Genomic DNA, 27,014 nt, shown 5'->3' with positions numbered 1-27,014 from the left:
GTAAACAAAGGGTAACTTATCAACCAAATGGAATACAACTCAGCAATAAAAAGGACTGAGCTATGGATGCACACACAACATGGATGAAGTTCAAATACATCATGTTGGCTGAAGCTATACTCAAAAGGATACATTTATATGACATCTTGGAAAAGGAGCAGAGAATAAAGCTGTGGTTGCCAGGGGCTGGGGCTGATGAGGGGATTGTCTGCATGGGGGAAAGGGGAAATTTGGGAGGAGTTGATAAAATTGGTGCATATCTCCATTATGGTGTTAGTTACACAATTATATGCTTGTCAAAATGGTACACAAAAAAGGGAAGATTTTACTTACTGTAAGTTGTACCTCAATACAGGTAACTAAAAAGCATAAACTCAGATTTTCAATGAATAAAAGCCCTTATTTTAATGAGCCAGGGTAGACCAATGAAATCAGGTCAGCCTGATTTCTTCTAAAAGAACCCAGGGAGTTCCTCAGCTGCACATCCCCTTCTCTTGGTGCCCCGAGCAGCAGCCGGGAAAGATTCCTACCTGCGGCAAGCCCTGGATTCCATTCAGCTCTCGCTCTTACTCTTGCTTCTCCTGCAGTGGGAATACCCAGCAGATTTCACAGCGTTTAAGGGTGTTTTTGTTTATGATCAAAAGTAAGCATCTATTTTTATGAAAGGCACAATGAGACTTAAACTTGAAGCAAAGCCTATAGGACCTCAGCCTGGTGTCTCTGTGTGCAAATGTATTTGACATCAGTGATCCCATTTGTTGCCAGAAACCCTGCTGCCTATCAGAGCATTTCAGATAGCACCTACCTAGCCTTGTCTAATAGCCTTTTGTAAGTAGTCCAAAGGGCGATTTGTACGCGGGTGTTCCTCATGTAAATGAGGTCATTATCCTGTTAAAGGTGTAACGTTTCCTGTACACTCCAGAGCTTTCTAAGAAACAGACTTGACCTTTCCTTCCTTCATTCAGGGTGCCTGCAGAGCCTGCACTCATTAGCTAGAATTTGACTCCATGACATTTTTACTTAATTTTCTTTTTCCTCCATGTTGGACACATGGGGCAACCATTTATGTTCTTTCTTGACCTGAGATGCTCTCTAATCTCTTTCCAGCTGTGGCATTTGTCATTCAGTCACATCAGGCTGTGGTGACCCTTCTTTCCCCATGGCAATTCCCAACTGTTAATTGATTCATTTTAGAGAAGGAACTAGATAGAAACAGTCCTATGGGCTTAGCTCCATTTAATTAGTGTTAACCAGCGCAGTGGATGATAGAAAAGCAATTTCCTCTGGAGTGGAAACATATTCTTTATAAGGTAGTAGAGGGAACAAACAGTAATAATTTTTAAAGCCCTTAGATTTTTTAAGTGCTATGCATTGGTATTAGATTTAAAAGCAGTATTGCCTTCTATTAATATTGAAGATGACAGTAATAAGAATTATAAATAATACTAATGCTACCGCTAATAGTAGTATTCAGTTATTTCATCAAACAAAGCCCATACCGTTAATCTAAACTATACTAAGACATTTTGGGGATAATCACCACTGGGAGTGTGGTAGTTACTTTGTGTCTTCCTTACAGCCCAGGCGGGTGAGCTTTACTAAGCCAGTTTAATAGACAGGGACAGTCAGGTTCAGAGAGGTGAACTGTGACTTACTCAAGGTCACTCATTTGCTATGACCAAGATTAATAGTAGCCAGGTCTTCACTCATTTGCTATGACCAAGATTAGTACCCAGGTCTGTAGTAGCCAGGTCTGTTCTGACACTGTATCCATGATTTTCATCACTACCTACACCATACTGCCTTTAGATTAATAAGGAACTAGCAAGGACATCTCTGGAAAGCATTGCTAGACGCTTTTTAAAATGTGATCCAAATTACGGTTTTGATGGGCTTTGACTTTGAACTTCAAATACTTTATTTGCAGATTGTTGGGACTTAATAAAATGTAGAACCTTAGAACTGCAGACAAGCCTGTAAGTTTTGAAGACATTGTGTTATGTATTCAACCATGGTTGAGTCATATTAAATGATTATTTACTATGTGCATATAAACAGAGAAGGTATGATGTCTATCCCCAGCAATGTTATGTCAGAAGTGAACAGATAAAAGAGTAAGGAGTTGCAGTATAGACTGATACATTTTATAATACAAGGGTGCCCATGAGCTTATGAGAACAGGGAAGAGGACAGTTTACATCAGGTGGGGGGGGGGCAATCATAGCATCAGAGGCTTCCCAGAGCTGAATTTGGGGATAAGCAGAGTTAGATACCTAGGGGTAGCCACATGCTAAACAAATCAAAGGTTTGTGTGAAAGACAGGGAGCATACTTCAGTAGTGGCTCCAGCAAAAAGTATGTTGAGAGGAAGGGGGCACCTGGCTGTCTCAATCAGTAGAACATGTGACTCTTGATCTTAGGGTTGTGAGTTCAAGCCCCACATTGATTGTGTAACCTACTTAATGTTGAGGATAGTGTTCCCAGTGGACTTCTCAGTATAGAAATAGATGGAATAAAATAACGCAGCCCTATAGCCAGCCTTTAATTACATGGGCTGCTGTTTTGTATCTGTTTCTTCCTGGTAGCGCCTTCCAGGAAGGAGGGGAGGCATTGCTACTTCTAAAGCAGATGTTCTGCAACAGCCACTGAGTTCATTTGCCTGGGAGGGAAACAAAGGGTGGGTCACTCAGACATTAACTATAACTCTCCTGGTTCATAAACTGCTTCCTGAGCAGGGTTTTAGCCCTGCTATCAAACACACTCCTGTGGTCCTGCTGCTTGCTTCTGGTTAAACAGAGAGAGGAAAAAAAGAAGAAGAAGAAGAAGAAGCAGCAGCAGCAGCAGCAGCAGGAGGAGGGGGAGGGGGAGGAGGAGGAGGGGAAGAAGGAGAAGGATTTCTTTCTTTCTGAGCAAGAATGAATACATGGCAGACTTTACTAATTTTTGTAGTAGAACATAGGCCTTGTCACCTGTACGCCCGGTGTCGAACAATGCATAGGGTCTCTCCTCAAATGTTAGTAATTATATTCTAAATACCTGAAAGTATTGACATAATTAGCTTTCTGTGACCTAGCATTATATAGTCATTATAAATACACCTATTGTAACTATGCTCGAAAAAACTCTTCTTACGATCCTTTGGCAAGTCATCCAGTAGTGCCTGCTACATAATCATGCTAATGAAATTTTCCATTCACTTTCTTCCATCACTGTTAAGATTTATGAGCTCCTCTTACTTTTAAAGTCATTTTTCTTTTACGGATTTGATGAGCATTCATTTCTGTTTTCTTGGATTGGTGTTTTAAGTTTTTACTCACCAGGTATAATTTATGTAATATGATATTATATCATACACACACACACACACACACACACACACACACACAACATAGGAAATTTGCTGTGTTTCCTTAATTCCTAAAGCTCCTAAATTGTATTTTCCCCCCAGTTAGTTAATTACTAATCATTTGTTAAATAATGTTTTCCTGCTGCATTGATTTATGATATTTCCTCTATCATATTTTAAATTCATACATAGAATGGATTACTGCACTATCGGTATCTGTCTTCTTTAATTTCTCTTTTTTCTTATACACAGCCAGCACATTTTTAAATATCATAGTTTTACAGAATATTTTGAAAGCAACTAGGGCTAAATTTCTTCATTACTCTCCTTTTCAGCTTTCCCATTCCTATCAGAATATGTTCTATTTTTCTTAGAGAGGGCCTTTAGAATAATTTCATTAAGCCCAATAAGATTCTGTTAGAATATTGCTAAATATTGCGGTAGGTGTTTTCTTAAGATTGAAACTGGGGGACACCTGGGTGGCTCACTCGGTTAAGCCTCCAACTCTTGATTTCGGCTCAGGTCATGATCTCATGGTTCATGAGTTCTAGCCCCGCATCAGGCTCCACACAGCACAGAACCTGCTTGAGATTCTCTCTCTTTCCCTCTCTCTCTGTCCCTTATCTGCTCATGCTGCCTCTCTCAAAATAAAAAATAAAAAATAAACCTTTAAAGTTTAAAAGTGAATTTTGAGCCCTCCTATATAATTTTGGCCTGTTTAAATGTTTGGGCCTGTTTAAAATAGTTCATTTAAAGCTCTTAGATAGTCTTTGTTCATCTACTCTGTTTTCTTCTCAAATATATATATTTTTTCTAATTTTTTGTTGTTGTTTGAAAATAGTTCCCTTCTCCTAGGACAGATAGGAAAATATTGCAGCTGAAGAGTTTAGCTTTTTCTATTTCATGTATTAGCATTAAACTATTTGTTTTTCATGGTTCAGGACTATCTCTGCTTCATTCTTTCCACATATAACACAACTGAAAGGTCTTTTGCTGTGTTTCAGACTTTTTCAGAGCTTTGGGTTTTTCTTCTCTTAGTCTTCTTGGGGTGGCTCTCCTTAACTGGAGCCACATTCACCTTCACCGGACTCTGTGCCACTCCTTCTGTAACTGCTGCATTTTCTTTCCCAGTATGAGCTGATCAGAGACTTCCCTGAGCAGTTATGCCAGCTTCTGTAGCCACCCCTCCTTTTTCTTCCTAATTAGGGTAACTTGTTATTGTGCTATCAATTGGCTTGAGAGATCATTCCTTTCAGAGCCATTTTTTAAGGTCCTCTGGCTGTGGACCTATAAAATATTTTCCCAGAACTTTCTGAACTGCCTAATCAACATATCTAAACACATTTTATGGGTTTCTTTCTCTTGGCTGCTATACCCTCTGGGATATTCATAGCCTCCCAAGTTCCCATCATTGCACCTCACTAACATTTTTCTGGTCAGATATAAGTCAAAAATAGAAATTCCCATCTCTCGTTTCTTCAAAGGGAGAAACTGGTACAGACATGACTTGGAGTGGGGCACCTGGGTGGCTCCAATTCTTGATTTTGGGTCAGGTCGTGACCTCACAGTTTGGTTCGTGGGTTTGAGCCCCAGGTCGGGCTCTGTGCTGACAGTGCGGAGTCTGCTTGGGATTCCCTCTCTCCCTCTCTCTGCCCCTCCACCACTTGTGCTCTCCCTCTCCCTCTCAAAATAAATAAACATTAAAAAAAAAAGCCCATGGCTTGGAGGGACTGGGACAAATGAAGAAGCAGAAAGAAATCACCAGCCTCAGGGGACAGATATGAGTGTATGGCTAAGCAGAGGTAGTGCAGATATATGCAAGCTTAATTTTGCAAACGCTGTCAAATACTTGGGCCACAATAGCATGGAAATGATGTATTGTCATCCTTCAGGTACATGCACATGGAAAGTCGGAGTCACTTTGCTAACTGTCCTAACAGTGCAGCAAAGATGAAATATCAAGAACTCACAGTAATTATAATTATAAAGAAATATGTAGATAATCCTAAAATTGGCTATAATTAAGTAAAATCAGACTGCATAAAAATGTTCTCTCTTAATCCCATTCTCTTTTTTTCTAAATGTAGCACACTTCATCCTTCAAGATTCTGTTCAATGTCCATCCTTGATGAAGCTTTCTCTGAGAGACCCAGTTAGTTCTAGTCACCCTTTCTTTGGTGTTTGCATCTCTGCATTTTCTATTATGATTAGTTATGGGTCTCTCATCCACGTTTGATTTTGAACCCTCAACAACACGTACTTTTCCTTGTCATTTTTCTATTTCAAACATACACTACATCACCTGGTAGGTTGTAGATATACTAATAAAACCAGCATCATTCAATTCTGTGCTTGAAGAACGGACTTCTTGGCCACCATGAGCTATTTTACGAAAGACGTAGGCCATGTAGAAGTTACAGAGGAGTGTTTGGGTCTCAGTATTAAAAAAATCTTTTTTTTAATTTGAAATTCATAAATGCAATAAACTGATATGTGAGGAAGTCATCATTGCACTAATGGAAGCTCTCAGGAAACAGAGGATGATGTATGTATATTATGTGTGTGTCTGGATGCAAGATAGGATATGCAAGTAGATATGGTTCCTTATCCATACCTCATACCTTAAAACTGATGAGTAGGTATATTTATGTGGGAATGGTATCCAGAAGCTATTTCCAATATTCTGGAGGTTAAGGAAAAAGGAAATTTATCTACAAATCTTAAGAGCTTTAAGAAACTTCATAATGTTTTGCTCTTGGCCAGACTGTGTCAATTGAATGTGGCAACACTGGTTATTGCGTGGATACAAAATTCCAGTTGGCTGTTAGTGATGCATTACCTTTGATTTTTGTAACAATTTAGAAACCAGTTATTGTTACTAACTCCCAATTTGTTTGGAGGCAGAAGGATTTCAAAAAATGAAGTTCATGGAGAAAGCTTTTAAAAGGATATTTGATCACAAACTGAATTAATTTCATTCTATGTGTTAATTTCATGGACTCTTTTTCTCCCCAGTATCTTTTACATCTCTGAGATAAGGATGCATGATACTAGGATAATGTGTTATATTTCATTGCAATTTTTTTTAAAATTTTTTTTTCAACGTTTATTTATTTTTGGGACAGAGAGAGACAGAGCATGAACGGGGGAGGGGCAGAGAGACAGGGAGACACAGAATGGGAAACAGGCTCCAGGCTCCAAGCCATCAGCCCAGAGCCTGACGTGGGGCTCGAACTCACGGACCGCGAGATCGCGACCTGGCTGAAGTCGGACGCTTAACCGACTGCGCCACCCAGGCGCCCCTCATTGCAATTTTTAAAAATCTTCTCCAGAGACTCATAAAATAAAGATGCAGTTTATAATCCATAATGTTTTAATGGACAGAGAAATATGATAATTTTATTCAGAGTGGCTTAGAGAATTCATATGGTTCAGGGTGTGAAGACTGAACCAAGATCCTCTGTTACCTAGGACAGCTCTTTAATTTCTCTGAGACTCAGTATTCTCACTTGTAAAGTGGGGATAATAATAATACCTACGTCATAGATTGCTTGTGAAAAATGGAATGAGATAATACTTGCAGCGTGTTAACCTTTTCTCTTATTGCATCTGTCCCAAATCATCAATGCTGGAAAGAGTTAATGCTTCTCCCAAATTGCCAAGATTACCAATAATAAAAAAAAAAGACTGGAAATCTTGGAGGAGCTGACATTATTTTATTTTATTATGCAAATAGTTTTGACCTCCAGAGATTATTTATTTTGCTTCAGATGCCTCATCTTCTGTGCTGCTAACCAAACAGTTTATTCCATTTTGTGCAACAATTCATAATGAACCTTAAGAGAATTACTGATTATTTTAGAGTTTTTGGCTCAATTACCTGTTTCAAATGCTCAATGACTAAGGAAAGCATGTCATTTTCTCCTCTCCTGCACACTGGAGCATAACAATAGACTTTGAATAGAGCAAATCAAAGAGACACAAATACCAGTATAAGGGGCCCATTGTGCTGAGTTTGTAGCCCTGTCACATGCTTCTAATTTAGGTCGGTTGATTGATTATGACATACTGACAGATAGCACATTGTTCCTCTCTTGGAACCTCTAGACTCTTTAATATTCCTTCCCTTATCTGTCCATTTTGATTCCAAAACTTAAGTGAAATGGAATTACAGCATTCACTTTGTTTTCCTGTACTAAGTGATTATCTCTGAAGTGCAATTTTGTGATTAGGTGAGATGGCATGCATACACTCAGCTAATGCTGATTTCCCCCAGGGTGCAGAACAGGTAAATTCATAATGAATGGATGTTGTGCTTTGATTTCAAATGGATGGAAAACCTCCCCACACTTGGTAGTTTTATTTTAAAAATGTATTTAATTATTCTAAAATTAACAGGAGAATATTAAAATTGAACTTTAGAAAATGGCATTTAAACATAAGTCAAGGGTGCTAACTGCTTATGAATGTTAATACCCTTCAAAAAGTGAAAAAACAAACTTACCTGACATAAATTAGGGGGGTAGGGTGTGAGTGGAGAAGGAGTGTGGTCATTGAAAAACTTCAGTTTAATTATTTATATTTTTTCTGATTAATTCAAAAATATCTAAGTGCACCTTAGTATTAGTATTCTCAAATACTAATGTTTCTTATTTTGAAAACTACAGTAATTATTAACTAATTGGTATTATAGTATTGTCATAGGTGTTTGGTCCTGAGGGGTGACTTCTGGTGTGTGTGGGAGGGGGGGAGGAGCAAGGAGTTAATGATTGGCACACAGTATTTTTTTTTTTTTTGATATTTAGAAAAAAAATTTTTTGTCCAATAGTAAGAGAACTCAGTTTTAAAGAGAATTTTGCATTCCCAAATTAGACACGTTTTGACCAGACCACAAAAGTAGATGATTAGTACCCAAATCATACTCCTTTACTGATAAGCATTGACCATAATATTGTGAATCTTAAAGTGAGAAACCTAACATGCAATTTCTCAAACTTGCTTCAGTTGAAATCCTTTTTATAAAGAATTGTAAGTTCTAGTCAGAACTTCATGTAGGCCGTGTTGGTACATGGTCGTTTGTGGTTCTTTGATCACCTTCTTCTTCCCACGCTTAATCTCTTAGCATAGTATCCAGTATATACCAAGAGCACAGTAAATCTTAATTATTGTTGTTATTTTAATTATCTTTCCAACTGAATAAAAGTAATGATTTTAATAAGTTGATGACAGGTGATTTTCAACAATAAAGCACGTTAATTTGGAATAAAGTGTTTTTATTCAAGCCTCAAAGAAAAACCAACCCATTAAAATTTTTCTCTTATTATAATCCAATTGTATGTTATGTGAACCATCAGCAATATTCTTTCTGGTGAAAGTGATTCACTTTCCTGTATGTTGTATTGTCACTTGCCCTGACAGATGCGATACCCTCAAAGTTGTCCTCCTAATTTTGGACAACTACATAGCAGAGTTGAATGGCCTACGTTTTTAGTATGCACTCTCTCCCACCTTCCATACTTGAGTTAGCAAGGCAAAAGCACTTCTAAGTACACTCAGTGAGTGATTTGTTAGCCGATAGCCTGCTCTCCAAGGCCACAATAGGAAAACTGCAACTATTTATTTCCCACATCATGGGGCTATTGGATATAACTCTTTGGGCAGAGGTAAGGAAGATAAGATGTATCACTGGTGTGGTGAAAAGGACATGATTTGGGAACCAGAACGCCTACAGATTGTAGTTTTAGTTCTATTTAGTATCTTAGGTCACATTTTGTAGTTTCTCTGAACCTTAGAAGTTATTTTATACTTATTGTGGGTTTGTTTGTTTTTACTCTTCTTTCTTGCTAGTTTGGTAGACTCTGTAAAGATGTGTTACTCATCATTAGATCTTTATGCCCAGTTGTACCATTGACAACATTGAAGGTGCTTAACAAATGTGTGTAGAAAAAGTAAGGCAAGAAGACAAGCAGAAGGAAGAGAAAGACAGAATAGAACAATATATTTAAGGCCAAGTTTGCCCCCAAATTCTCTTTGAATAAAACCTTGTGAAATCAAGCACACATGGTCCTAACATTAATGGAAGTGTAAACTTTCAGGGCTTGGAGAAGTTACCATCAGTCAGACCTTCTCTTTTTATGTATGAGAAACAGGCTCATGATGATTAGGTGAAGTGTCATTTGAGTAATGTCTAACCTGGGTCCAGTTCTTCCCTCTCCCAGGACGGCACTCTGGACTGTACTGGGTAGGCTCCTTGTTAGGCTATGTATGCAAATAAGCCTCAAAAGATATACCCCCTACCCATTAGAATATGGGAAAAGTGAATGGTCTTTTACTTTCAATTCTCTGTATCATTCTATTTCTTGATATGAACAACAACAAAAAGCATGAACTACTTTTGTAACACAATAAGAAATATTATTTGGAAAAATATAATTAAAAAATAATCAATTTCGATATTCTGCAGGAGTGTTATATAGACTCAGTAACGATATGCGAAAACAAAACATACCCTGCATCATGAATATGATTTCGTAACATGTATTTCTTAAAGAGTGGACTGGAATTCACCAGTGTATGTATTAAATCTCTCTGACATATTGGTGAAGAGGTCACTTAGTTATAAATGCTTGGTTATCTTGCCTTAAGAGGTCAAACAACTCTATCTCCCCAAGAAGAGGCTGCTCAGATTTCTTACCTGCCTCCCAGAGGGACACTCCCCCTTCTGATATACCTTTTCATGGTCATAGTCGAGTATACCATCTTCTGATCTGTCTAAATTCAATCCATCAAGTTTTATTTTTTTCTATTAATATTTCTTACTGCCTTTTTGGAGAAGAAAAAGCAAAACATTTTTAAGTAAGAGCAGGTGTTTGTAAATCTTATTGAACTGTCCTTTCATTCATGCTTTCTTCCACGTTTTGCCTATCCTCAAAGTGTCCTGAACCTTTGACTAGTGGGAAGAAGAGCGAGGGGGTTGCCACCAGCTGTAAAGCTGTGGGTGAGAAGAATGGAGTCTCACCACTAAAGCCAAGCAATGTTGCATCTTATCTTTCCTGACTTTGCCCAGAGAGTTCGATCCATATTTACATATTTAATTATCCTGAGGGCTTCTGGGTGGCTCAGTCCCTTAAACATCAGACTCTTGGTTTTGACTCAGGTCATGATCTCATAGTTCCTGAGTTCCAGCCCTGCGTGGGGCTCTGCGCTGACAGCTCAGAGCTGGGAGCCTGGAGCCTGCCTCAGATTCTGTCCCCCTCTCTCTCTTTATGCTCCTCCCCCGCTTGCACTCGGTCTCTCTCTGTCTCTGTCTCTCTCAAAACTAAATAAACATTAAAAAAATAATTATCCTGTATGCTAATTATCTATAGATCAGAGTATCTATTTGACTTATTTTCCAATGTTACTATTTTTACAGCTTCTGCCACCTTTGAAGACTTTCAAATTCGTCCCCACGCTCTTTTTGTTCACTCGTATAGAGCTCCGGCTTTCTGTGATCACTGTGGAGAAATGCTGTGGGGTTTGGTGCGTCAAGGCCTTAAATGCGAAGGTAAGGTCTTTCCTTCCCAACCAAGTCGATCCCATGCTGGAACACATAAGTTACCTGCTTATGTTGTGCCCTCTACAATAATGTCTTCTTAACTTTATGTCTTTCAGCAATTTTGGGGATGCATGGATTCTGCTCTGTTCATTTCTTTACATTTCCTGTCTTCAGCTTATTTGCTCTGATCTGGGAAACCTGATTCTCATATCATTTTCCCTGTACTACGTGGATGTGTTTCTTTTGTGTTGGTTATTTTGGCAACAAACTGAAAATAATAATTGCTTCTTAAGTCGGAATTTTTTCAATATTTTTTTTAAAAATTCTTTTTAATATTTTTTTTTTTTGAGAGACAGAGAGAGAGAGAGAGAGCAAGAATGGGGAAGGGGCAGAGAGAGAGGGAGACACAGAATCCAAAGCAGACTCTAGGCTCTGAGCTGTCAACACAGAGCCCAATGCGGGGATCGAACTCAGAAACCATGAGATCATGACCTGAGCCAAAGTCGGATGTGTAACTGACTGAGACGCCCGGGCACCCCATGTTGGAATTTTGATTCGTAGGCATTCACTAAATGTTTGTTGAAATTAGCAGAAATTTAGGAGATTAATCAAACCATGCAAGGTCAATCAGCTGTAGAGTGGTGGCCTGGAACTTGTGCCCATATTTCTAACAATAGCATAGTTTGCCATAAAATGAACTTTACCATGAAAAGAACTCTTTAAACTCAAGTGACTAGAACACCATTATAAATCTTAAAAATACTCCAATCATACAGTGTTCTCTCTGACTTGTAGGAGGTAGAGCTGTTTGAACTTTGGCCAATATAACCAAGCATTTATGATGCAACCTAGAAATAAGCTAACCACAGTTTCTGAATTTCTGTCTGTGAGAAGACAAGTTAGGTGACAGTGACTTAGAAGAAACTGCCTGAAGTGTGGCCTTATGGAAATTTTCTTGCCTCCTGTGTGACACACAGGGAACTATACATAGTGGAAATATCAAACAAAAAATGGTGCTTTCCTAATTATCTAAAATGTGGAAACCAGCATGTAAAGAAATGTAACATGTTTTCTTAACAATTCTACAAGGTGTAGTTATTATCCGTATTTTGTCGATAGCCAAACTGAGGTGTGCAAGGTCATGTAAACAAAAAAAAATATAGAGCCAGGATTCACATCAAGTTCAAAAGTTGTGATGCACTGTGATTAACTTTCCCTTATGTGTCCACTCACATTAACTTGTGGCAGCTAAAAAAGCCTCTGGCGATCTCTTTGTTGTTTGTTGTTTTTTTTTTTGTTTTGTTTTTTCTTTTTTTGTTTGGTTGGTTTTAGGGGTTTTTGTTTCTGTTTTTGTTTTTGTTTTTGCTAGATCCCTTAAAGTCCAAGTCCATTATATCCAAGAACATTTAAACAAAAATGATAACCAGAGTAGTTGCTGAGCTCGTCCAAAAGAATCAGAATTCAAAACCCACCTTATTTACAATTTCTGAAAAGAAAACAGAAAAAGCTCAAAAGAAAATTTGAATTTCTAAATAGCCTCAAGAAAAACGAAAACAATACTATTTTTAAAAATGCATAACTTGATACTAGAAGAGCTTTTAATTTATGGTTGAACAAAAATCATTTTTACTTTCTCTTTCCAGGATGCGGACTGAATTACCATAAGAGATGTGCATTTAAAATCCCCAACAATTGCAGTGGCGTGAGAAGGAGAAGGCTCTCGAACGTTTCTCTCACTGGGCTCAGCACCATCCGCACAGCATCTGCTGAGCTCTCCACCAGTGCCCCTGACGAGCCCCTCCTGGTACAGCTTCCTGTTTTTCCATTTATCCGTTTGCATGAGAGATCTGTGGGACAATGTGATGACAGTGTCAATCCAAGACAGCACCCCGGGAGGGAGGACACAGCCAGGGTGTTATTGACTGTGTATCTTCAGGGTTTGTATTGTAGACTGGTCAGTGCTTCGTCAAATATCCAACAACTTTAAGTTTGCTTTCATTTATGAGCTCAGTGCAGTTAGAAAATATGTAAGGTTTCATCGTGGTCATAGGGCCAGACCAGCACAAACTAACATGTGAATGTTGCAAAACACACTTTGTCAAAATTGGGAAACCAAAGATGAAAGATATTCTTCTCTGAAGATTATTAGAGTGCTTTGTGACATAGCTGCATATTTATTCTGGGAGAAAAGTTTAAATTTGTTCTTATGAAAATAATGAAAGTCTTTAATTTGTTGGCAATACTGGCATACATTCCAGGGTATTGTCAGGGTGACACAGATTGACAAATGCTATGAGAACAATAGCACTCAAATGCTTTAAGTATTTCCATTAGCTCTAAACACTTTTGTGGATAGGACTTAAATATTTTTTAAGAAATTTAAATTCGAATTTTCCAAACATTCACAACCAAGTAAAAATTGTGGTAATTATGTGAATTATTTAAAATAGGAAAATAGGTGAACAATGTGAGGCCTTAAATTTCCCGTATTTACTCCCTCCCCTAAAGACTTTTTAGTAATCTAGCTATTGTAAAAATCAATTGAAAAAAATTAAAAATTATTAAAACAGTAAGGTTAAATTCATCCCTCTTGATGTGGAGAAGGGCAATAAATTTTGAAGACATCTCTCAAAAGTTGTATTAGTCCCTTGTTTGGAAAATATTTTGTTGTGATCCTTATCACTTCAATTTTGTTACAGCATGAACAAGACATATAATTCAAATGCATGCTCATTTTGGTAAATAGGAAAATGTCATACTATTTTCCCATGACTGACTTAAAATTGAGAGTTTGTTGTGTTTTCAGTCTTTCATGAAGTGAGTCTGTTGGAGGAAGGCAAGTACTTAATCCTGCTGTTAACTAGAAGAATATATTATGTTTGGTAACTATTCAGAATGTATGTGTATCATTTTATATTATTCCATAATGTTGCATTAATTGGAACTAGGGATATTTTCATTGAAAGATGCTTAAATTAGGGCACCTGGTTTGGCTCAGTCGGTTAAGTGTCTGACTTTGGCTGAGCTCACGATTTCACACTTTGTGGGTTCAAGCCCCATGTTGGGCTCTCTGCTGTCAGTTCAGAACCTGCTTCAGATCCTCTGTCCCCCTCTCTCTTTGCCCCTTCCTTACTCACACTTTCTCTCTCGCTCTCAAAAATAAACAGACATTAAAAAAAAGGTGCTTAAATCAAAAGCTATTTACTTTTTCAAATAACTCTCATGTCAGCTTCCCAATTCTAAAATTCCTTGATTTAGTTTGAATTTTTGTAAGTAGTGACTTTTCAAGTGCTAGCAGTTACTCTTGCTTTTAAGATAGTCACTGAGACTCATACTATTTATAGAACACTTACAAGTAAGTTTAAGAAACAAAATTGTAAATTAATTATATATTGTTTTCAAATTCTTTAAAAATTATTTAACATCCCACAATGAATCTAAAGCTTTAAAGCCTTTCATTATTATAATAAATTAGATGATGAATGCTAAAGATTCTTCTTTTAGATCTTTCTCAACTTTTTATAATATGTACATATACACACAAATTCATGTATATACATATATACACAGACATGCATATATATACTTCAAAACATCACATATAATTTACATGTTATAAGTATAAATTAAATTACATATTTAAATTATTTACATGCATATATTTAGAAATATATACCATTTACATATAAATATAATTTAGGTTACCTATCTATAGACTATAATACAAGTTTTTAAATCAAATTATTTAATTGCTTTATTTAGCCAAATTAAATTATTTCATCATTTCAATTAGTTGATCACAAGTTATGTTTTACATGAAATGTTGAAACTTACTACTGCTTTATTGCTGAATGGAAATTTTTATAGTAGAATGCTTAAAATGTTTTTTTAATATATATTTTTAAAAATCAAATTTCAACGATGTCTGTCAAGAATGCTGGTATAATTGTGATCAAATCAGATATTTGTGAGGTGAGAAAATATTGGGGCCATAAAATACTTTGAAAAATGTTGTTATCCTAAACTTTCATAAACTTGTGTAAAATGCCCAACGGGTAGCCATTAAATAAGAAATGCCCGTGGAAATAATGTTTGTGATACTATTTGACATCCTGGCTCTGAATGTCATGTTTTACATGTGTCAAAGCTTTTTGTGCCTTCATAGGATACCTCTTTATCTTTTGATTTATCCAATACCTGAGAAAGGAAGAAATACTGGCCTGCTTTGAGGAGGGCACGTATTTTCCAGTTGCCTTGGGTCATGGTCATGCCTTGGCTACTTACTTTATGTAGGAACAAAGCCACCCCGCTGTACCCAGGCATGTTGGAGTACAGTGAATATGTCCCTCTTTATCCCTGGGCAAGGCAGAAAAGGTCAGTAATTAGTTTAAAATTTAGAGTAAATGCGTAATCAAAAGAAATATTATGTCAATAGTAGTAAAACCTTTTAGTTCTGTATACCATAAGGGATATTTTTCCATTTCCAAAAAAGATGATGACCGAGATAAAGATGACATTGCTTATTAATCTCATTATATCACCCATATTGCAAGCCTGCCATGACAAGTGTATAGATTTTCTCTCAAATGTAAGAAAATGTTTCTCCTATCCATGCTTGATGACTTATTTTGACTATAAAATCACCATTTCACATACAGATTAACACACTGATAATTCTATTAATTTATTCATTTTTGGCACCTAAATTGAATCTCAGATTTCCATAATGCCACTAAGATAGAAAACGAGCATAACAACATAAATCATATGATAGGCTTTATCTATCATCAATTTTGGCAGTAAACGGTATTCATTATACCAACCATAAAGCAGTCCATCTTTTAAGAAGACCCAAAATGAAGTCAATTTATGGTATAACAGCTCAGCAGGGGTGTATACCTCTCTGCACACCATCACCAGCATTAGAAGGAAATGAGAAAAACTCAGTAGGTCCTTGAGTAGGATACATTAATATGTTGTATTATATTATTGTATTATATATGTTATGTATTATATGTATTATATATATATTATGTATGATGTGTATTATATATATTATATATTATGTATATATATGTATATATATGTATCATATATATTATATTATATATATAGTATATATTATATACTATAAGTATACTTATTAAGACCATATTAATTTTATAGTCTTAAGAAAATTACAAAAGAGAAGTCAGGATTAAATAATCCTATCATTTCTCTATGCTTTATTCATCTTTTTATTTTTATTTACAAATGTTCTTGTAGTATTGGGGAAAAATCAAAATCAGTTGAAACCGTGTTATACAAGACTTAATCTTAGGCAAAAAGTGAAATAATCTCTTTCAGAACTTCTGCTCCTAGCTATGAAGAAGCTTGTATCTGATCAACTGTTCTACAAGGGACAATTATACAAGCTGAATAAAATATAACAGAAGAGAACAGAACAAAATATTTGGAGGTGCCCAAAAGCAACCAAAGCAATTAGGATTTAAGGGACCAATGTCTTAGAAGGAAATCGCAGAGAGATCAGTGCACAGGATGGCCCCCACAACAAAGTGGCACCAAATGTCAGTCATGCTGGCGTTGAGAACTCCTGAGGTAGAACCGAGCTGGAAAATTTCCAAACATATTATAAAGCGACTGTTAAGACAGTGTAGATTATACAAGGTCTGAGTATCAAAAAATAATGTGGTGTTATGCAACAACAGAACAATAAACCAATCAAACAGAACAAAGAGAGTTGAGAAACTACGTATATAGACAAAGCCAACTGATTTCTGACAAGAATATCACTGCTATGAAAAAAGGCTGATCTTTTCAACAAATATTTCTAGGACCAATTGGATATCTGTATGGAAAACATGAATCTTGATCCTACCTTATACCACATACAAAATCAATTCATGGTGCATTGGGAGCTTCTAGGAGCTAACAGAGAAGGGTATCTACAAGAACTTGGAGTTGGGAAAACCTTTTTAAACAGGACTCACATCACTGATGTCAAAGGGAAAAAGTGATAAATTAGACATCTTTAAAATTCAGAAATTGTTTGCAGCAAAAAATACCATTGAACGGAAAGCAAGTCACTGGAAGAAGATATTTTCAACATATGTATATTATAAAAGATGCATATATATAAATATATAAGGAATATATAAAGAACATCTATAAAAATTTAGAAGACAGACAACCCCATTTAAGGTATAGGCAAAAATATTTGTTTTAACAGCACTTTATAAAAGAACATAATCAATAAACATAAAAATGTCCTTTGCATCATTAGTTATCAAGGAGTCTAAAGTTAATCTACAGTGAAATATCTCTATACCAGAATGTCTAACATTAAAAATAAAACTGATAATAACAAGTATCGATGAAGATATTAAGCAACTGGAACTCTCATACACTACTACTGTGAATATAAATTGGTTCAACAACTTTGGAAAAATGGTTGGCATTTATCTGCTAAATCTGAACATATGAGTAACATGTGAATCCACAGTTCTACTCCTTGGTTTATATTCAGCAGAAATGTGTATAGGCATATATAGAAAGATATGTACAAGCATTTTTTTTAATTTCTTGCTTTTTCATTTTTTTAGACCTCATTTTTTCGAGCAGTTTTAGGTTCTCAGCAAAATTGAAAAGAAGGTACAAAGATTTCCCATATACCACCTGCCCCAACCCATGCATTGTTTAACCCCCACCTCCCCGCCCCTGTTACCAGCATTACTTGCCAGAGCAGTAGTTTTCTTAATACTGATGAGTCTACACTGACACATCATAATCACCTAAAGTCCCATTTTTTAGGGTTCAGCCTTGTACATTCTGTGGATTTGGGCAAATGTATAATGATGTATTCATCATTATGGTATCATACAAAGTGTTTTCACTGCCCTAAAAATCCTCTGTGCTCCAGCTGTTGTCCCTCTTCCCTTTCACCCAGTCCTGCTAACCAGTGATCTTTTTACTTTCTCCATAGCTTTGCCTTTTCCAGAATGTCTTCTAGTTGGAATCATACAGTATGTACCCTTTCCAGATTGGGTTCTTTTACTTAGTAATATGCATTTAAGTTTCCTCCATATCTTTTCATGGCCTGACAACTCTTTCCTCTTAGTATGGAATAATATCCATTGTCTAGGTGTCCACAGTTTGTTTATCCGCAGGACATCTTGGCTGCCTCCAATTTTGAGCAGTTATGAATAGGCTACTATAAACATCCATGTACAGGTTTTTATGTAGACAAAAGCTTTTTTTAATTCTTCTGAGTATCATAATGTTTGATTGCTAGATTATAAGGTAAGAGTATGTTAGGTTTTTTAAGAAACCATGAAACTGTCTTCAAAGTGGCTGTACTATTTTGCATTCCCACCAGCAATGGATGAGAGTCCCTATTGCTCCTTGTCCTTATTAGCATTTGGTGTTACTAGTGTTCTGGATTTTGGCCATTCTGATAGGTATATGGTGGTATTTCATTGTTTTAATTTGCATTTTCCTGATGACATATGATGTAGAGCTTCTTTCATATGCTTATTTGCTGTCTGCTTATATCTTCTTTTGTTGTTGCTTAAATATTTTTGTTTTTAAGTAATATCCATACCCAATGTGGGCCTCCAATTTAAAATCCCAAGATCAGGAGTCTCATGCTCTACTGACTGAGCCACCCAGGCACTGTCTTCTTTAGTGAGGTGTCTTTTAAGGTTTTTGGCCCATTTTTAAAATTAAGTTGTTTTCTTATTGTTGAGTTTTAAGAGTTCTTTGTATATTTTAGATAATAATCCTTTATTAGATCTATCTTTTGCAAATATTTTACATATATTTCCTCCCAGTCTGTGGCTTGTCTTCTAATTCTCTTAGCAATGTGTTTTGCAGAACAGAAGTCTTTTTTTTAATTTTAATGAAGTTCAGTTTATCAGATGTTTCTTTCATGAATTGTGCCTTTGATTTTATTTCTAAAAAGCTATCACCATATCCAAAGCCATGTAGGTTTTTATCCTATGTTATCTTCTAGGAATGTCATAGTATTGTACTTTACATTAAGGTCTGTGGTCCATTTAGAGTTAATTTTTACTAAAGTATGTAAGGTATGTATCTACATTAATTTTTTGCATGTTAATGTTTAGTTCTTCTAGTGCCGTTTGTTGAGGAATCTTTGTATATTGTATTGCCTTTGTTTTTTTGTCAGAGATCAGTTGATATTTATGAAGGTCTGTTTTGGGGCACACTAATCTGATACATTGATCTATTTGTCTCTTCTTTCTTTTTTTAAGATTTTATTTTTATTTTTATTATTTTATTTATTTTTTTAAATTTACATCCAAATTAGCATATAGTGCAATAATGGTTTCAGGTGGAATCCAGTGATTCATCCCCTGTAGTAACACCCAGTGCTCACCCCAACAAGTGTCCTTAATGCCCCTTACCCATTTAGCCCACCTCCAAAAAAAACCCCTCCAGCAACCCTCTGCTTGTTCTCTGTATTTAATAGTCTCTTATGGTTTGTCCCCCTCCCTGTTTTTATATTATTTTTGCTTTCCTTCCCTTATGTTCTCTGTTTTGTATCTTAAATTCCACATATGATTGAAGTCATATGATACTTGTCTCTTCTTCACCAGTAACACACTGTTTTGATTATTGTAGCTTTATAGTAAGTCTTGAAGTCAGGTAGCGTCAGTCCTCCAATTCTGTTCTTTTCCTTCAATATTATGTTGGCTATTCTGTTTTTTTTTTCCTTTCCTCCTAAATTTTAGAATCCGTTTATTGACATCCATAAAATAAGTTGCTAGGATTTTGATTGGGATTGCATTAAATCTATAGATCAAGTTGAGAAGAACTGACAGCTTGACAATATTAAATTTTCCTGTCCATGAATATGGAATGTTTCTCCATTATTTAGTTCTTATTTTACTTCTTTCATCAAATTTTTATAGTTTTCCTCAAGCAGATCTTATACATAACTGGTTAGATTTATACCCAAGTATTTTATTTTGAAGGGGTGCCAATGTGAATGATATTGTTGGAAGCATGTTTGTAACTTTATTCATAATAGCTAAAAGCTAGAAACAAAAAAAAATCATGAGTTATAAAGTTATTAGGTTTCTTCATCACAGGTCATGTGAGAAATAAAATATTATATCAGAATAATTAATAGTTAATTTTTTCTGAAATTCCTATCAGTTAATGAAAATGGGGTATAGGAATTATATTATTTAATAATGGGAAACAGCTTCTTTGGGTGCTAAATGAAAAGTAGTATGCCACATTATCCTAATATGCCTATTATTTGCATAGTTAACATTGTTTTCTACAGTAGTTTTCATTACAGATGAAAAACTGTAATTCTTGTGATCTTCCTTCAAGGGAAACAAAAATAAAAACAAAACTATAGTATAATATTACAATCAACTACTAAAGTAATAGGTGGCTCTATCTTTTATCTTTATCACCAGACATTTCTGGTGATTCTAACTTGCTAGCAAGGGGGAAAGAGCTGTGTGTTCCCAAAATATTTTCTTCAAAGTAATGGCCCTATCAAATATTCTGCAAAAAAACCCATTTCCTGATCAAATGATCACTGGAAAGTGCTTCATGGTCTGTCTACGTATTGGACGTGGTAATATTTAGTAAGCATAATTATGGGCCTCAGAGTCTTGGGATAATGAAAACAGTGTTCCTATACTGACTCAAATATAGAACCCCTTTTTCTCGTAAAACCTGGGGATATCCTGGCGGGGGGGAATACACTTTGAGAAATGGTGACTTAGAGGAATAAGTGAATGTATATTGCATAGATCATCTTCAAATATGAGCTGAGTAGCACTCAGCTAAAACTCAATTCTGATGAGAGCCCAGAGTAAAGGTATTCAGGGCTTTCAAATTGGAGGAAAATCATCAGCTTTATATATCAAATATATTTATGATAAGGATAATACCTTATTTTGGAAACTTGAGAAAGAGAAAGCTTTGCCACCTCTTATGACAATGTTCCATAAAACCACACACAAGCAGGGTTATATTTCCTTGTAGGGGCCTAGGGCAGGCTGCCCCACAATGGGCCACTTTGATGCAAAGATTTTTTTTTTAGTTAAAAGCAATCAAAACCCAGGAGATGCAGGAAAAGCTCTCTGCCTCCCCTAAGAGTGCCTGAATTTACATTGGAAAGGAGAGCTTTAACGGGAAGCAACTATTAATAAAAACTCCCCCTTACCTAAGGAACTTATCTACAAGATGGGGCAACCTTGTTTTTCTAAACATCTCCTTTCACCTTCTTGCTAATGACCTTCTTCCCCTCCATATCCTCAGACCCTACTCCTCTCCTTAGCTCATATAACCTTCGTGTTGCCTCATTGTCTTTGGAATTTCGTATCTATGCTGATTCCCTGTGCATACACCTATTAAATTTGATTTTCTTGTGTTAATCTGTCTCATGTCAATTTGCTTCTAAGTCTAGATAGAGGGACCATAGGGCAAAGGAAGGTCTTCCTACCCGACATCCTCAAAAGTCATGTTTGGATATGTTCACATGGGCAGTTGTTTACCCTGAATTCTGCACATGCTTCATGTCAATCCAGAAATGTAGCAAGTATCAATGGGTAACAGTTAATCTTGGCAGAACCTCTAAATGTACACCACTTCTCAATGTCTCTGATTGCAGGTTGTACATTGCAGAATAGGATGGGGGTTCTGAGAACAACAGCCATGCATTTTTGTTAAGAAAAAGAGTCAGGTAGGGGCACCTGGGTGGCTCAGTTGGTTAAGTGGCCGACTTCGGCTCAGGTCATGATCTTGCGGTCTATGAATTTGAGCCCCGTGTCGGGCTCTGTGCTGACAGCTCAGAGCCTGGAGCCTGTTTCAGATTCTGTGTCTCCCTCTCTCTGACCCTCCCCCGTTCATGCTCTGTCTTCCTCTGTCTCAAAAATAAATAAACGTTAAAAAAAAAATTAAAAAAAACAAAAAACAAAAAGAGTCAGGTCTATTTTAGCTTTGATTTGGGATAGAAAGAATATGATATTCAGTATAAATATAGATATGTATTGTCCACTTAACCAAGAGGTTTCTTTCATTTTTCATTGATACTCTTTTTAAAAAAAAATTTCAGAATAATCTTTCTACTTTGATTTATACTTCAACCTTGAGCGAAATCAGACATAAAACAGTAATATGCAACAAAGACTGTAAAATGAGCAAAGAATCAACTGTAGGTATATTTCTCTCACTAAAACTCTAACCCACTGTTGGACTTTCCAGGTTTGTAAACTACTAATACTGATTATTCATCAGCTTATTCTTGCCTGCAGGCAGATAACAACTACGTAACATTTGATTACTTTGATGACCTTTTTCATTCTTTTGCCATTGAGAGGATGAATTATTGTGAAGAAAATCTAATCTTTCACGTAAAGGTCAAAAATGCTTCATTCTGACTATAATTTATTTTCAACAAGGTGAAAGAGCTGTCTTTCATCATTGACACCGTAACAAGTAGATTTTTTTTAACCTCTACCAACTCTTAACTGTAAACTGTGTTTTTGCCGTCTTGACTTAGTGTCTATAGTTCCATTTAAATGTTAAAACTTATTTCTAACTCAGGTGTGTTTGTGGCCATAAAGACTGATTAGTGTAACATTTTGCTTGAAAATGCACCTGTATAAAACATTATTGATAACATGCATCGCTTTCTTCAAATAACATCATTTTCTTGTCTTTCTTCCCCTTTTTTCTGCACCTTTGCCTGCTTTTTGCCCTTACAACTTCATGTTTCAGTCTCCTGTGAGTCCTGGCTTTGAGGTAGGTACTAATTCTACCTGGCAATAGGAATATGCTTCACCATCTTTTGTAAAACAACATTATACTAATAGGTTGACCTCAGACAATTATTGGTATTGACCCTATGAGAATAATCAGATCAGAATTTGGCTCAGAATCCAGCCTGTTGAACTGCAGAAACCCCATTGGTCTTTCTATGACACTGACAAGATGGGATGAGAATAGAACAGAATACAGTCAGAACACACTTTACCCAGCAGCATGTTAACTGAAATGCATGCATATTGGAATTGTATCCTGAAGACAGGGTACCACAAAACCATGCAAGTTGAGGCCACCATCCCAATATGTTTATACACAGTTTTAGTTGGCATGGTAAAACATAAAAGAAGGACTGCCTGAAGATGAATGTAACTTTTTAAAGAAAGGAGCTTTTAATTATTAATGTATTATCACAGTCTATTTAATTAGTTTTTAAAAAGATGGTATGCAAGTGGGTATATCGAGGTCTCAGTCCATGAAGAAATTATATTTGGAAAATTCACAAACTTCCTTCTTAGAGATTTTAAGTAAACCCCTCTCCAAAATAGGCTTTTTATTTATCTTAAGCAATTGATAGCCTGAATATGGAGGAAAGGCATTTAAATTAAATGTTAAAGCTGAGTATATAACAGTGCTTTTATTGTGATAACTTGTTTTGATGTATTGTGTTTATTAATATTTAGTTTTCCTTATTTCTGTACTTGTGGCAAATTGAGAGTTGACATTGTTATTTTTCTTTATGAGACTATGTTTCAAATACCATTATTAGTGTCCATTCTTACATGGTCTTGTTAAGGTAACTATAACAAAAGAAGCTAATGAAAACACAACCAGAACATGTATGAGGTTAAATAAAATTAAGAAATCAAGTTATCTTTATCCTTAGGATATAAAATGAAGAAATTTACTTCAATAATAATAAATTTGTATGTTTGGAAAAATCATCCTAGGGCACAACATTCCTTATATGTCTTTGTAAAATCTTCCTGGTATTATATTGCAATGATATATGATATTAATTTTCTTAATCTCTCCTACTGATTAGTTTTCTTCTTTTTTTTTAATTTTAAACATTGCTGAAATAAGCCTCTTTGTGTTTTTTTGTTATACATTTATAAAAGTGTTAGTAGGTTTCTCGATCAGCATCTTTGAATGGATCTAGTAGATTATCTTCTTGGAAGCCAAATGGACTGAAAAATATATACAATTTTTTGCCAAATAGTTCTTCAAAAAGTTGTAAAAGTTTAAATTTATAACCCTGCTAACTACAGTGTATAAAAGTTTCTATTGCTTTATCTTCCCGACAATAGATTTGATTCCTATTTTAAACTTAAAAAAAAATTTTTTTTACTAACTTGATAGGTAAAAAATCTCTATGCCTAAATAGTATTTACTTATTGGAGGATAAATAGTTTTTCATATATTTATTGGCCATTTGTATTTTACCTATGGTTAATTACCTGTCTCTTCTTCTACTGAGTTGCTTATTGGTTGCTTAGAATCTTTATATATGATTAATTCTCTTTCTATTAATCTATGATGGAAGTATACTTTCAGTTTTATGTGTTTTTGACATCTTTTCCCACAGTTATTTTAACAGTGAGAGACATATTTTCATTCATTTTCTTACTATATAGAGACTGTTGAGAATAAATCAATATGGCCAAATTCAACATAATATTTTTGTCAAATGATTGAAGAGAATATTTTTTTTCCTGAAGTAAAGGAGCTTAAGTCAAGGTAGAAAATGAAGGAGAACGTAAGACATTGGTGTTCTTTGCAACCAGAGGATATAATTGATATAGCGTTTTTAAAGTACGTTAGGTCTTATGGAATGTTTTTTTTTTATTATTTAAAAACTTTATTGAAATTTTAAAAATTATTTTTAAATGTATATAAGGAAGTATTAACTATTATAGCTTTAAAGTTAAGGGGCTCTTTAGAGAATTTATTTTTGCTGAAATTAAATGCTTCTAGTCTAGTGTTTTTGGTAACTCCTAATATTCAGACTGCTTTATAGAAATCATTAGGAAGTAAATTGCTCATTCCAGAAGCTTTTCCTGTGTTTGTCTTATATTCTCACTTTTTGCATCCTCTAGTTTTTATGAAAGTTAGACAATATTGATTTTAACTTGTTATTAATATTAATGGTGCATATTTTCTAAATAATAATTTGGCATAAACTGCTGTTATTTTCATAAAGTTTACTGACTCACACTTAATTAAGACAAGCATTATATTAAAAGGAACTCTTGGCTGCATAGTTTCCTAGAAAATCTCCCCCAGAAATGACTCATTCATTTAAAAAAAAAACAAAAAACAAAAAAAGGAAGACAAGAGAATACCAGTATTGCATTATCTATCTATAACTGCATATGATTCTGATACACTTTATAATAGCCGAGTTATATTATTTTCAAATGAGCAAATAATGAAAAAAACTATTTCTAATCCTGAATGAAACTATGATGATATTTCTGGCCAAATGAATATTTCCCAGGATATTTTCCAAAGTAGCAGAAGTCTATCAAGAAATAAGAGATTTTAATTGTTACTACTCTTGTGTTCTGGAGTTCCAGGAATTGTGGTGATTCATCTGAATTAAAAAGTCATTTTTCCATTTAAATATACACCACACCATCACATCCATGCAGTACATTTGCCAGATATTTCAAGATTTCTTTTGATGATTGTGTAAACTATTTCTTCAGATTCAGCCCTGGGTAGTGTATATGTTCAATGAGGAAAGACATCCAAGAATTCTTCAAGCAGCACGTATGTCTGTACTTCCCGAAAGTTAGAAAAGTATGTGCAGGGGTGGGTTTGTCAGGAAGGAGGCCTTCAGTAAAATTAAGAGTGTGTGGTCTACTTGATGTGTTACTAATCAGCTGTTACCTGATTTCATTCAATGTGTCTGGCTTATTATATGTACATTATTAATTCATGCTCTGAACAAAAACTTCCAGATGTGTAACTCTAACTGTAAACACTGCATGAGAGTTCTTCATGAACTCCCCTGGAGGAGGGGGGAATTTACCAGTTGCCCACACTTATAAACGTATGGGTCTTGGGAACTAATAGGTCTTTAAAGCAGGCTCTAAAGGACCTATGTTCCCCTCAGAAAAGGGACCATAGCTTTCCTAACACTCCCTACAAGCCATGCCTTAAAACAGAAAACACTGCTCTCTACCTTAAGATGCAAAACAGCCCCCCACCCCATGTTATCAATAACAGGCATTTGCTTAGTCTAATGTCATGCCAGACCTGAACAAATTTCAGTCCCTTCTAATTTACTTCCTGACCAATCATGACTACTGAGGTCCTAGTGAGCTCTTAGCTGAGTACTATGGGGAAAAGAAAAAGAAAAAAAAAAAAAGATTACTGTTCTCAGGAATGTTTCACCCCTCCCCCCCCCAAAAAAAGAAAGAATTGAAGGCTTGTCTAGAACAAATAATAATGAGGTGTGAAGAAAGTGGAATATTGGAATTGGTATTTTAAATTAGACTTCCAGAAGCTTGAGAAATAATTCAGCTTCTAAAATATTTACCTGTGTTCTCAGAAATATTTAGCTACATGATTTTACTTGATTCATTAGGCATGGTTTTCTGATATCTGGTTCTGTTTGATCCAATGAATGCCTCTCTCCCTTCTCAAGAAGAATGGAAGTATTGCCATTTTAATCATTAATGCAAGATGAAACAATGTCCAGAAGTTATGAGCAAATATACATACTTCTTTCTCCAAATAGCCTAGTTTTTGGTGATTATTTCTCTTTAGCTGTACACTGAAAATATCACCGAGTGGTATAATTTTATTGAGGGTGTGCTTTCCTATATTTTTAAACTCAAAATTGATAAGGAAAAAGCCTTGTCTTATTCTTCTCTCTTTTTTAACTGAGTTACATTAAAATCTAATCTTTGATTCTACCATGTTATTTCAGATGCACATACATAGACACACAGTGCTATGCATTTACCATTCATTGTTATAGGTTAAGATTCTATAAAATACCATAAAATTATCTTTGTGAGCCCTTAAGTTACACTTACTTTTGAAGGGAGAGGCTCTAACCTTTGTAGCCTTGGATTGTGTTTATGGCGTGCTTTTCCAGCTTTTCCTTGGTGTCTTTAAGTCAGTAATCAATGGGACAGCCTCTTTCCAGATTATTTCATTCCATTCTCCTATGAGTTCATAGACCCAGACCACGCTCTTGTCAACTTAGGCAAGGTCAGATACTATGAGAATATACGTTCCTAACATTACTATTCTTGTTTTTTCCACATAATCTGTTTACCTTCTGATTCACTTTCTATGTGTAGACCAA

General features: G+C 35.5%; 1 protein-coding gene across 3 annotated transcripts in view; it reads left to right on the top strand.

Annotated features, from left to right (window-relative positions):
* PRKD1 (protein kinase D1) overlaps nt 1-27,014 on the top strand; it is a 332,982-nt gene that overhangs the window by 242,232 nt on the left and 63,736 nt on the right. The window contains exons 3-5 of one of the 3 annotated variants that reach the window (XM_047863000.1): nt 10,760-10,891; nt 12,526-12,686; nt 22,646-22,669. In XM_047863000.1, the coding sequence (XP_047718956.1) occupies nt 10,760-10,891; nt 12,526-12,686; nt 22,646-22,669 (317 nt within the window). The remainder of the gene's footprint in view (nt 1-10,759; nt 10,892-12,525; nt 12,687-22,645; nt 22,670-27,014) is intronic. The other 2 variants (XM_047863002.1, XM_047863001.1) reach the window with 2 other exon arrangements.

The sequence above is a fragment of the Prionailurus viverrinus genome, chromosome B3 (assembly GCF_022837055.1).
Source record: "Prionailurus viverrinus isolate Anna chromosome B3, UM_Priviv_1.0, whole genome shotgun sequence".
Taxonomy (NCBI): domain Eukaryota; kingdom Metazoa; phylum Chordata; class Mammalia; order Carnivora; family Felidae; genus Prionailurus; species Prionailurus viverrinus.
The sequence above is the reverse complement of the archived record's forward strand: the minus strand, read 5'-3'. Positions and strand labels throughout refer to the sequence as shown.